Below are 12105 nucleotides of genomic sequence, written 5' to 3'. Positions count from 1 at the left end.
TGGGGTTTCAGCATATTGGCCCAGACTAGTCTCGAACTCCTGACCTCAGGTGATCTGCCCACCTCGGCCTCCCAAAGTGCTGGGATTACAGGCAGGAGCCACCACGCCCAGCCATGTTGTTGTTTTTTCTGAGACAGGGTCTCACTCTGTCACCCAGGCTGGAGTGCAGTGGTGCAATCATAGCTCACTGAACCTTGACCTCCTGGGCTCAAGTGATCCTCCCACCTCAGCTTCCCCAGTAGCTGGGACCACACACATGCTCTACCACGCAGGGCTATTTATTTTTTTGTAGAGATTGGGTCTCACTGTTGCCCTGGCGGTCTGGAACTCCTGGATTCAAGCAGTCCTCCAGTCTCTGCCTCCAGAAGTGCTGGGATTACAGGTGTGAGCCACTATGCCCAACCAAGCCACAACTGCGGCCCAGGGAGCATCGCAACTCCCCTGCTCCCGGCTTCCAAGGCTGCAGGCCCTACCCCTCTGCACTAGTGTGGGTTGGGGAGATTCTGCCTGTGGCTTCCACCTGGGACCAGGCCAAGGCCAGCCTGCCCCACAGCCTCCCTCGGGCACTGCCTTCTTCTGGGACTGCTCCCCATGGGCCTGCTGTGGTGCCGGGGTCCCCACCTTCCCAAGCCCCCAGGCGGCCTGTGAGGATACAGAGGAGATGCCCCTAGGCCTCGATCCTCACCTGCTGGGCTGCAGAAACCCACTCCAGCCCTGGCTTGTACACCCAAGAAAGGGGCTGGGACGGTGCTCTGGAGGGGTCCAGTGGGGACAGGCAGTGAGGGGCACTGCGGAGAGTGGGGCCCAGCTTTGCAGGACCGGGGGATGCCCTGGGTGCCATGTGTCAAGATGGCCTGGCCTGGTGTCCCGCAGGAGCCCTCCCCTCCCAGCCCAGCAGAGCGGGTGCCACGCCTCCCTGCAGTGGGAGGGGTGGAAGTCACAGGACCCAGCCCGTTCAGCCTCCTGGTGGGGGCCAGCAAGTTGGGCCTCTTGCTCTGTGACCCTGGGTGCCTTCTCTCCTGCCCACGGGCTGAGCCTCGGGGTGGTGGCCAAAGGAGGGACCAGCAAGTCCCACCTCCCTAAACAGAAGGTACCCCGCCAGTCCCCTCATCCGCCATCAGAAAAGTGGAAGATTTTGTTCTGGGCAGAAATGGCCTAACATACTCATCTGTGGTATAGGAGTCGCGTGGCAGCCAGGGCTGCACCAGACAGCATCCCCAGGGCAGCTTGGATAGGTGTCACCCGGGTCAGGAGGGGCTTGGCCTCATTTGGACACAGTCTTTGGAGAAAGAAAAGAGCAGCCAGGGTGTGCAGGTCGCAGTGAGCTGGGCCAGGGACCATGAGGACAATAGGAACAGAGTAGGTGTGCAGTCTCCCCAGAAGCTGATGGCCACCGGGGCCGGGGAGAGCCTGGAGCCCCAAGTCCCCTCCTAGGCAGCCACGGGGAGTGAATGGGGAGCCCCCTCCACCTCCCACCTGGCAGCTCCCCACCAGCCCCTCAACTCCCCAGTGCCACCCCAGGATCGAGTGGACACTGGAGACCATGGCGGGGGGTCAGGCTTCACCCCTGCACAGGGACATTATTTTAGTCTCTGAAATAGGACTGAACTGTCAATAGTACAGGAGAGAGCAAAACGGGACAGCATCAGGGGCGAGAAAGGGAAGAGGGAGCAGGATTGAAAGGGAGGAAGTTGAATGGAGAGACAGGCAAATTGTCAGAAGGGGAAGAAATAAGGCCAGAAGCATCGTGGGGAGGGGAGCCTGGGGGGAGCCCTCTGCTCTGCGTACCAAGGCCAATCCCTGAATTGCCGCAGCAAGACGGTGTGACCTCACAGTCGGCTCTTTTTCCACCAAACGCATTGGTGGTGAGCACGGGAACCAGAAAGACTTGAAACAGGCAAGTGGCACCTAGCCCTGGATGGGACGGCCATCCCAGAATATCCCACAGGCGCCGCACCAGCCTCCTCATGGATCAGCCAAGAGGCAAATATAAACAATCAGATTTTGTTTTAAAAAAATTAATAACCAGTTACTGGTAGAAATAACATGAAATAAAAAGGATGCACACAGCCCAGTCTGGTTCCCGTGGGGAAATTGGTCTTGAAATAATGGCCCCCAAATGAAATGCACAGTGGCAAGAGCTGTAATTGGAAGTGATTCTAATGAAATCATTTCAGCAAATAAAAAGGAAAAGCGTTTTGTTTTGCTTTTTGAGACGGAGTTGCACTCTTTGTTGCCCAGGCTGGAGTGTAGTGGCGCTATCTTGGCTCACTGCAACCTCCACCTCCCGGATTCAAGCGATTCTCCTGTCTCAGCCCCCCAAGTGGCTGAAGTTACAGGCGCCCACCACCACGCCCAGCTAATTTTTGTATTTTTAGTAGAGATGGGGTTTCACCATGTTGGTCAGGCTGGTCTCGAACTCCTGACCTCAGGTGATCTGCCCACCTCGGTCTCCCAAAGTGTTGGGATTACAGGTGTGAGCCACCGCGCCCGGCTGGAAAAGTGTTTTTAAAACCACTTGGTGTTGCATTGAAAATGGATCAAGGAATTAAATTGGCTTGTTGGAAAGTTCACTCTAGAAAGCTGTGTTTATATGACAGTGTAGAAGGAGAACGTGCACTATACTGTTTGTATTTATATGCACAAGATAAAACAGCCACTGGGTCAACATGGGGGTCCCCTACACAGACCCCTCCCCTCTATCCAGGGCCCCAGCACCCTTTCTGGGTCAGGCTCAGGGCCCTGGGTCTCAGCTGGGGATGTGGAAGGGACCTGGTGCAGGGGGAGGGCACATGGGTCTCAGCCTCGGACGTGGAGGGGACTTGGTGGTGGGGGGCGCAGCGGGGTGCGGCTCACGGGTTGGCGGGCTCCTCTGGGGGCTTCCTGCTGACTCGGGACTCAATGTGTGGAGCTCTTGAGAGCCTGGTGGACCCTGGGGCCTGCTGGGGGTCCCTCAGGGGTGGAATCAGCGGTGGCAGCAGCGGCAGAGGTGGCAGGGAAGGTGGCTGAGTTGGCATCGTCGGGTGAGGGCCTGAGGCAGCTGAGTGGGCACTGTTGCTGGGGCACAGGGCTGGGAGGAGCAGAAGAAACCCCAGATGTGTGTCAAGAACCTTCCTGGGAGACACTAGCCTGATAGGGCCATCCCCACTGGGGAGAAGAGAAGCCCAGGACTAGAAGCGCTGTATGGGGCATGGCTGGCTGGGTGCCATACCTCACCTGGGCCCTGGGCACCCTAAATGTCCTGGGTGGGTGACCCAATATAAATGAGACCAGAAATATTTGCTTAAGTGGAGCAGAGCCCCCGGGAGAGAACATGGAGCTTGGAGTCCACGGATCTGGGCTCAGCTTCCAGCTCACTAGCTCTGTGACCTTGGGCCACAGCTCAGGTGACTGAGCCTCTGCTCCCTCCTCTGGGAAATGGGCAAACAGTGCCTGCCTCACAGCAGTTGGGATGAGGTTCAGATGAGGTAAGGGAGAAACTGCCTTGTAAACTGTAAAGTACCCTCAGATGCCTGCTACATGGTGATTTGAACCAGAGGAGCTCAGTTCCTTCCAACCTCAGCTCCCTTGTCCCCACCCCTGCAGCTGGGTGGATGCTAGGGACAGATGCCTGGCCTGGGCCCCAGGGATGGCACCAGGTCCAGGAAGGATCTCTGAAGCGCCATGGGCAGGCAAAGCAGGCAGGAGGTGGAGGAGGTGGACAGGAGAGCCCAGGCGGGGTGTGGGGGATGGGATGAGACGAGGAGGGACTGGAGACTCTTCCAGAATCACAACTGGGCTGGGGCTGGGAGCCAGGTACTCACGGGGGCAGATGGCGCCCAACAGGGCACTGGAGTGCACACGGTCATACAGGCTTTGTGATGGGGGACACGGGGCCTTCACAGCTTAGCAGAAAAGAAAAGACAGGTTTAGGTGGCATCCACCCCTGGGCCTGTGTCAGGCCGATCCCGGCACCGGCCAGGCTTCTCCCTCTGGTGAGACCAGCCCCATTTCCCAAACCTCCTGGTCCACTTTATGAGACAATGTTCCTCCCTCCTTGCCTTCTTTTATTTTATTTTATTTTATTTTTTCTTGAGGCGGTGTCTTGCCCTGTCGCCCAGCCTGGAGCTTACGCAGCCTTGAACTCCTGGGCTCAAGCAATCCTCCTACCTCAGCCTCCCAAGGAGCTGGAACTACAGGTGTGCGCCACCACTCCTGGTTAATTTTTTAAATGTTTCTTAGGGAGGAGGTCTCACTATGTTACCCAGGCTAGTCTGAACTCCTGGGCTCAAGCTATCCTCCCACCCTGACTTCCCAAAGTGCTGAAATTACAGGCGTGAACCATTGCGCCCAGCCTTCCTTGCCTTCTTGAGTCGAGAGTGTCTCAAGGCTAAGATAGAGAAGAAGCCTCTTTGAAAGAAACTCAAGGCCAGGGAGGAGTGCAACGTGACTCCAGCACAGTAAGACACAGGCGAAATGTGGGCAGGGCTATTTATGGTTTAACTGTCCCGCTGGGGGCCAGAGCACACAAATGCCCCCACCCGCATCTTCCTGTTCTTCATCTTTTTTTTTTTTTCATTATTCGAAGTAATAACCACATGAAGTAAAATTAACCAGTTTAAATGCACAATTCAGAGGCGTTTAGGACACACACAGCGTTGCACACCACCACCGTGACCTTGTTCTGAAACATTTCCATCACCCCAAAAAGGGCCCTGTCCCTGTTAGGCAGTCACTCTCCCTTTAAACCCCAGCCCCTGGAAATCACCAGTTTTCCTTCTGTCTATAGACTGTTCTATTCTGGACATTTCTTTTCTTTTTTCTTTCTTTTTTGTTTGAGACCAAGTCTCATTCTTTTGCCCAGGCTGCAGTGCAGTGGCGCAATCGTGGCTCACTGCAGCCGGAATCCCCTGGGCTCAAGTGATCCTCCAGCGTCAGTCCCCCAAGTAGCTGGGACCACAGGGTGCCTCACCACGCCCCGCTAATTTTTGTATTTTTTGTAAAGGCGGGGTTTCACCATGTTGCCCAGGTTGGTCTCGAACTTCTGGGCTCAAGTGATCCTCCGGCTTCAGCTTCCCAAAGTGCTGGGATTACAGGTGTGAGCCACTGTACCTGGCTTTGAGTGTTTTGAGTTAGAAAGTTCTTTTGGGGAAATAAATGAGTGACAACAACAAACTGATCAAGATGTGGCCACAGATAGGTTTCCAACTGATTTCTAATACAGAACGTCCCTGATTTACGATGGTTCACTTACCACTTTTCAGCTTTAAGATGGTATAAATCCATCACAATTTCAATATAATATATAGTAGTCAATCAGTTACATGAGGCCAGGCGCAGTGGTTCACACCTGTAATCCCAGCACTTTGGGAGGCCGAGACAGGTGGGTCACTTGAGGCCAGACGTTTGAGACCAGCCTGGCCACCATGGCAAAAACCCATCTCTACTAAAAATACAAAAAGTATCCAAGTGTGGTGGCGCACACCTGTGGTTCCAGCCATTTGGGAGGCTGAAGTGGGAGGATTTCTTCAGCCCCGGAGGTTGAGATGGCAGTGAACTGAGATCGCCCCACTGCACTCCAGCCTTGGCAACAAGAGTGAAACTCCGTCTCAAAAAAAACAAAGATAAAGCAGTTGACGCCATCATGATTCAAGTCCTGGCTTGCAGTGTGGGTCTTGGGAATGAATAAGCCAAGGCGGAAAGCCTCTCCCTCTAGGGTGACAGTCCTTGGGGAGGTCAGTGGATGAGTGGGGACAGGACTGGGAGCATCAGATGTGGACTCCATCTGCCCTGGCCCACCAGCAAGCAGCCCTCAGCTGGTCATTTGTGAAACTCCTTGGCAGGTTGTTGGAGGGTGAAGGAGGTGGGGCAGGGCCGGGCATGAAGTCGCGGTTCATTAAATATTAAATATTAGCCACTGTTGTGGTCCTGCCTGGTGATCCCTGACGCCCAGCCTGAGCCCTCCCAGCAGATACCAGGCAGGGGGCAGGGGCTGGAATGGCCAGTCCTCTCCAAGACGAGCCACATCCCACCAGGGAGGATGCAGGGTTTGAGATGGTGTCCGGCCTGCTTGGAAACAGGGTGTGTTGAATGGTGCTCCCCAAAAAGAGACATCTCCTAGAAGCTGTGAATGTGACCTTATTTGGAGAAAGGATCTTTGCAGGTATAATCAGGTTAAGGATCTTGAGATGAGATCATCCTGGGTTAGGTCGGGCACAAATCCAAAGACAAATGTCCTTATGGGGGACAGAGCAGAGGACACACAGAAGAGAAGCCCACATGGGGACAGAGTGCCAGCGGCCCCAGAAGCTGAAGAGGCAGGGAGGGAGTGCAGCCCTGCGGACCCCTTGATTTAGGATTTCCAGCCTCCAGGACAGCGGGAGGATCAACTCTGGCTGTATTTTGTTGTTGTTGTTGTTGTTTGGCTTTGTTCTATTCTTTTTTTTTTTTTTAACAGGGTCTGGCTGTGTTGCCCAGACTGGAGTACAGTGGTGAGATCATGGCTCACTGCAGCCTCAAATTCCTGAGCTCAAGCGATCCTCCTACTTCAGCCTCCTGAGAACAGCTGGGACTACAGACACACACCACCATGCCCAGCTAATTTGTTGTTGCCCAGGCTGGAACTTCAGCTGTTGTTGTCTTTTTTTTTTTTTTTTTTTGAGATGGAGTCTCACTCTGTCGCCCAGGCTGGAGTGCAGTGGCGCGATCTCGGCTCACTACAACCTCCGCCTCCCGGGTTCGTGCCATTCTCCTGCCTCAGCCTCCCCAGTAGCTGGGACTACAGGTGCCTGCCACCAAGCCTGGCTAACTTTTTTGTATTTTTAGTAAAGATGGGGTTTCACCGTGTTAGCCAGGATGGTCTCGATCTCCTGACCTCATGATCCGCCTGCCTCAGCCTCCAAAGTGCTGGGATTACAGCCGTGAGCCAACGTGCCCGGTCAATGGGATGGCGTGCTGCATGGGTCGGGAATGAAGGAAACTTCAGCTGTTTTAAGCCATCCTGCTTGTGGTAATTTGTCTTGGCAGCCCCAGAAGACGAATGCAGGGTGCCTCCTTCTCTGCCCAGCACGCTGATGAAACAGTCCCCCTTTCCTTTCTTCCATGTCTGGTGTTTAGTCTTCGAGTCAGTGAAGGCACAGCAGTGGCGAGAAAGAATTTCTGCTGGAGGACCAGGCACAGAGGCTCATGCCTGTAATCCTTGCACTCTGGGAGGCTGAGGCAGGTGGATCACTTGAGGCCAAACATGGTGAAACCCCATCTCTACTAAAAATGCAAAAATTTAGTTGGGTGTGGTGGCGCGCACCTGTAGTCCCAGTTACTCAGGAGGCTGAGGCAGGAGAATCGCTTGAACCCAGGAGGTGGAGGTTGCAGTCAACCGAGATCGCACCACTGCACTCTAGCCTGGGCGACAGAGCGAGACTCTGCCTCAAAACGAACGAACAAACAAACAAACAACAAAAAACCCCAGAATTTCTGCGGGTGGAGTTCAGGCCCCAGCCATCTTGTGGCTCCAGGACCATTCCTTAAGGGGCGGTGTGTGGCTCCTACCCAGGGGCAAAATTTAGAACTCCTCATCCCCAAGGGGGAAGAGCCTTCGAGGGTTGTGCAGAGAAGGCGCCTCTTTTTGTCCTTCGAACCCAGTGATGGACTCCAGAGTCTTGGGGTCCCAGCAGGAGCCGGCCAGAGCCAGGCCTCAGCACTGCAGCAACCACATCGACTGCTTCCAGATGTGCACACGTCTGGGTCTCCCACTGACCCAACCCTTGCCTGTGATATTAACACAGCCTCTGGGGTCTGGCCCAAGTCTCCTCCTTGTTACTCCACTGCCCCACCCCAGTATCCGCCCTCCAGGGAGACTTGGAGTCCTGAGCTCCTGCCTGTGCCTGGCTTCCACCCACCACAGGGCCTTTGCACACACCGTTCCTGCCACACGACCACTCTCCTCTAACCCGACCCCTTCATCCAGCTAAGTCTTAGTCCCTCTTCAAGGGCTTCAGGGCAGCTGTCCAGTTCCCCCTCCGTGGACTAGCATCCCTTGGCACCCACCTAGCACCCTTCCTAGCCCATGGTTCTTCGTCACAGGCCATGGTCCTGTGGCCACGGCCCTCCCTCTGGTCAGCTGTTGATCTAAGCAGCAGCAGATCCTCACTCTTGCAGTCTCCCTCCCCCATTGCAAAGACCGAGTCTCCTGGGGGCCTGCTGTGACCTAATTTTTGTGACTGATTGTGTGAGGACTCCCCGGTCAGGGATGGTGCTGGCTCTGGGCCCCACCTGCACCCTCTCACCCTGCCCAGCAGAACCAGGGCCCCAGGCAAGGGTGCCCTAGGGAGCACGATGCCCCTCACCTGCCAGCTCCTTTGCGATGGCCGAGGGCTGAGCCCCCCTCTGGCTGTTCATGCGGCCTTTGTACAGGATCCCATCCACGCCCAGGATGTCCACCTCAGCCTGTTGGATGGCCCAGGTTCCGGGTTAGGGAGCCCCCGACCCAGCCTCCCCCGAACTTTGGTGCACACAGAAGCCCAGAAGACAGAGTGCAGCCTCTGCTGGGGTCGCCCACCGCTTGGGGCCTGGTCCCACCCTTGAGGCTGGGATGCACTGACGTCCACCCTCTGGGAAGGAGGCCCCGGCCAGACTCACGCTGTCATAGTCGATCATGTGGGGATCCCCATAGGGATAGAGCGTCGACAGTTTGCAGGACTTGCACTTGAGGCTGGCGGCGTTTTGGGGGCCGTCACCCCAGTCCTGCTGATAATCCTTCTGGATACTAAGGTCCTGGCGCTGCAGCCGCTGCTGTTCCCTGTGGCAGGGCAGTGGGTCAGCAGTGACCTGGAGACCCTGCACCCCAGAGCCCAGGATGGGCCCAAGGGCCTGGCCAGCATCGAGGGAAGACCAGCATTTCTTTCAGTTTGTGTTTAGCTGGCACAGCCAGGCAGGCATGGGGCCTAGATGGATACAGATGCACACAGTGGGGCAGAGGAATCAAACTGAGACCTGCATTTCCCCAGACCCAGCCATTTCCCTCTGGACCCCTGGCCCGAAGAGCGTGTCCTTCTCATCTCTTGATCCCAAGGAGCCAGGGAGGGAGGGTGACAGAGTCAGCGCAGGCCCCCATGTCCCTCCCCTTCCCATGGCTGTGGTGACTATTCACCAGTTCTTCCCCAACCTGGCCAGATGTCCCCACAGAAGGGTTGGAGGCTGGAGAGATCCATAGAGCCGTGGGATGTCAGGAGGTTGAGGGGTGGGGCTGGGATCTAGGGAGCCAGCTGGGTGCAGTGGAAACCTGAGGGTTTGGACATCAGCCCTGCCACTTGCTAGCAGTGACCCTGGGCAGGTCATTGCAGTTCTCTGAGCCTCGGTTTCTTCAACTGTGACATGGGATGGCACCAGAATACATCTTAGAGGGCAGCTGTGAGGACTCAACAAGGCGCTCTTCACATAGTGCCTGCCGGGCACAGCAGCGGCCCCCTGAGGGTGCCCCATCATCACCGATTTCCTCCGCCAAGAGACAGGGACACGGGCATAGGAACCCTAGCTCACAGGAAGTTGTGAGATTTAAATAAGTAACCCTCTAACAGTTCTTGGCCCACAATAGATGCGCAGTAAATATGTCAGTTCCTCCGTCTGCCATCATCTCATGGGCCTGTCTGCCGCCCCAGCCACCTCTCAGAGTGCCTGTCTTGCGAAGGGCTGGCCATGTCCAGGACAATCTTAGGTCCCTGGGCCTGGAGGATGTGTCTCTGCAGGAACAGGGTTCCCAGGCCCCAGAGCGGCCTCCATGCGGGGCGCCCACCCTGCTCACCTCATCTGTTGCCGCTGCAAGTACTCGTAGCTGTTGGCGCTGGCTGGCCGCAGCCGGGACAGCAGCTGGGCTTTGCGGATGGTGATCAGATGTCTGTTGGAGGACAAGGGTGCAGCAGGGGCTGTGGGAGGTGTGCCAGGCCAGCAGAGGGCTCAGCTCCCACCCTTCCAGGAAGCCCTCCCAGTAGGAGGAAGGAAGTGCAGGCTCAGGTCGCCACCCTCGAATGCCAGAAGCGTCCACAGCATAGAAGTAGAAGAGGACCCCCCGAGAGGCATCTCAGGAGCTCTGATCATCACAGTAAGACACAAAAAACAATTGTTGTATTTCCAAAAGTAAAAACCAGGCTAGGCGCGGTGGCATACACCTATAATGCCAGCACTTTGGGAGGCTGAGGTGGGCAGATCACTCGAGGTCAGGAGTTTGAGAGCAGCCTTGGCAACATGGCCTTTTTTTTTTTTTTGATATGAGGTCTCACTGTCACCCAGGCTGGATAGCAGTGGCACAATCCTAGCTCACTACAGCCTCAAACTCCTGGGTTCAAGCCATCCTCCCGTCTCAGCCTCCCCAGTAGCTGGGACTATAGGCAGGCACCATCACACAAGGCCACATATTTGTATATTTTTGATGGCTGTAGAACAGTGTATGTGGACATGTGTATCTTGAAGGCTGGGAACCCTGTATATGAATGTGGACACACATGGCACATACAGAAGAGTGTAAATGGATGTGTACGGACTTGATGGTGCAGAACAGTGTATGTGGATGTGTAGACACCTGGTGCATACAGAATGGTGCATGTGGACGTGTATGGACTCAATGGCTGGAGAAGGCTGTATATGGATGTGTAGACACACAGCGTGCATGGAACAGTGCACATGGAGGGGCACGGAGAAAACATCCACCGACCCCACAAGCCCTTAGGGCCAGGGCACCCTGGGAGGCGGTACTCACGGGCCAGTCATCATCTCCACGGGCCGGTCACAAGAGATGCACTTCACGTGCTCGAACAGCTTCCTGAAAGGCACACGGTCCTCAGCCGCTACCCCTGCTGGGCCCAGGCCATGTGCAGGAGGCTGCAGCCAGCCCGGGCCCCAGGGCTGAACCCCTCCCACAAGTGCCCGGCCCAGCTCAGCCCCACAGGTCCTGCAGTCTCCGACCATCCTTGTGGTTTCTCTGCCGCCCCAAACACAACGGATGGTCTTTAAAGCTGTGTGAGGGGTGGTCTGAGGACAGGAGCCCCATAAATATTGGGTCCCTCTGCCTGGGGCGCTGTCTGGGTGGGCGTCAGGGGTCCTGGATCTGCCCAGGTCCCCTTCCCTCTCTGAACCTTGGTTTCCCCATTGGCGGGAATAGGGCTGGATCACCTCTGCCAGCTCAGGCCAAAGCTTCCCTCCTCCTCCGTGCTGTCAGCCACCGCCAAGCCCCTGTCCCCCCATCCACAGGTCTGGAATCTCTCCTCCCAGAGCTTCCAGGGTGTCCCCCCCACAGCCTGGGCAGCAGGATTCCTACCAGGAGGGGCTCGGGCGGGCACTCACCTTCTAAAGCCGGCAGCACTGTCAGGATCCAATCTTAAGCCCTCAATCAGCAGCTTCCGGACTATTTTCCAGACCTCTTCCATTTCTTTCTTCAATGGATCCAGATCACTGTGGACTAGCTGCCAACAGCCAAGGGGAAGAAAAGAAAGACTAGTCAATGAGTTCACACCCTGCCTCCTTCCAGAAGAGGGGTTGCAGCAACCTGGGAAGTTACAGGGTGTAACAAAATTCAGCTAAAATAGTGAGAGAGTCCAGGAAAGGGAAAATGACACAGCTTCAATGAGGCTCAACCCCTACTAGATGCTATTGGTAGAGGGGAGCTGCAAGGTGAGCTTCCTAGCAGCCAAAGCAAAAAACACCATCAGCTACTGTCTCCAAAAGACCAAATCAAACCAAGCTCATCTGCAGGCTGGGAGGTCTGAGAAATCTTTCTCGCAATGGTTCCACTGTACCTGACATTCATACTCTCAACACATGTTTATTGAGGGTCTGTATGTAAAGTGGGCAGGTTAATGGCATTTAGTATATTTACAGAGTTGTGCAACCATCATAATTGTATTTATTTATTTTTAATTTTATTTATTTATTTTTGAGATGGAATCCCTCTCTATTGCCCAGGCTGGAGTGCAGTGGTGTGATCTCCGCTCACTGCAACCTCTGCCTCCGGGTTCAAGCAATTCTTCTGCCTTAGCCTCCCAAGCAGCTGGGACTACAGGCACGTGCCACCATGTCTGGCTTTTTTTTTTTTTGAGATGGAGTCTCACTCTGTTGCCCAGGCTGGAGTGCAGTGGC

At 55.5% G+C, this 12105-nt stretch overlaps 1 protein-coding gene across 1 annotated transcript in view; it reads right to left on the bottom strand.

Annotated features, from left to right (window-relative positions):
- Nucleotides 1–2758: 2758 nt before the first annotated feature.
- Nucleotides 2759–12105, bottom strand: part of LOC105525636 (chromosome unknown open reading frame, human C16orf96) — a 47350-nt gene continuing 38003 nt past the window's right edge. Inside the window, exons 10-16 of the mRNA XM_011961336.1 lie at nucleotides 11314–11432; nucleotides 10730–10792; nucleotides 9779–9871; nucleotides 8617–8776; nucleotides 8325–8424; nucleotides 3804–3884; nucleotides 2759–3070 (exon numbers count right to left, since the gene is read on the bottom strand). Coding sequence (XP_011816726.1) covers nucleotides 2853–3070; nucleotides 3804–3884; nucleotides 8325–8424; nucleotides 8617–8776; nucleotides 9779–9871; nucleotides 10730–10792; nucleotides 11314–11432 — 834 coding nt within the window. The 3' untranslated portion in view covers nucleotides 2759–2852. The remainder of the gene's footprint in view (nucleotides 3071–3803; nucleotides 3885–8324; nucleotides 8425–8616; nucleotides 8777–9778; nucleotides 9872–10729; nucleotides 10793–11313; nucleotides 11433–12105) is intronic.

This window comes from Colobus angolensis, unplaced genomic scaffold (assembly GCF_000951035.1).
Source record: "Colobus angolensis palliatus isolate OR3802 unplaced genomic scaffold, Cang.pa_1.0 Scaffold55, whole genome shotgun sequence".
NCBI classification, from domain to species: domain Eukaryota; kingdom Metazoa; phylum Chordata; class Mammalia; order Primates; family Cercopithecidae; genus Colobus; species Colobus angolensis.
This window is presented reverse-complemented; position numbering and strand designations above follow the sequence as displayed.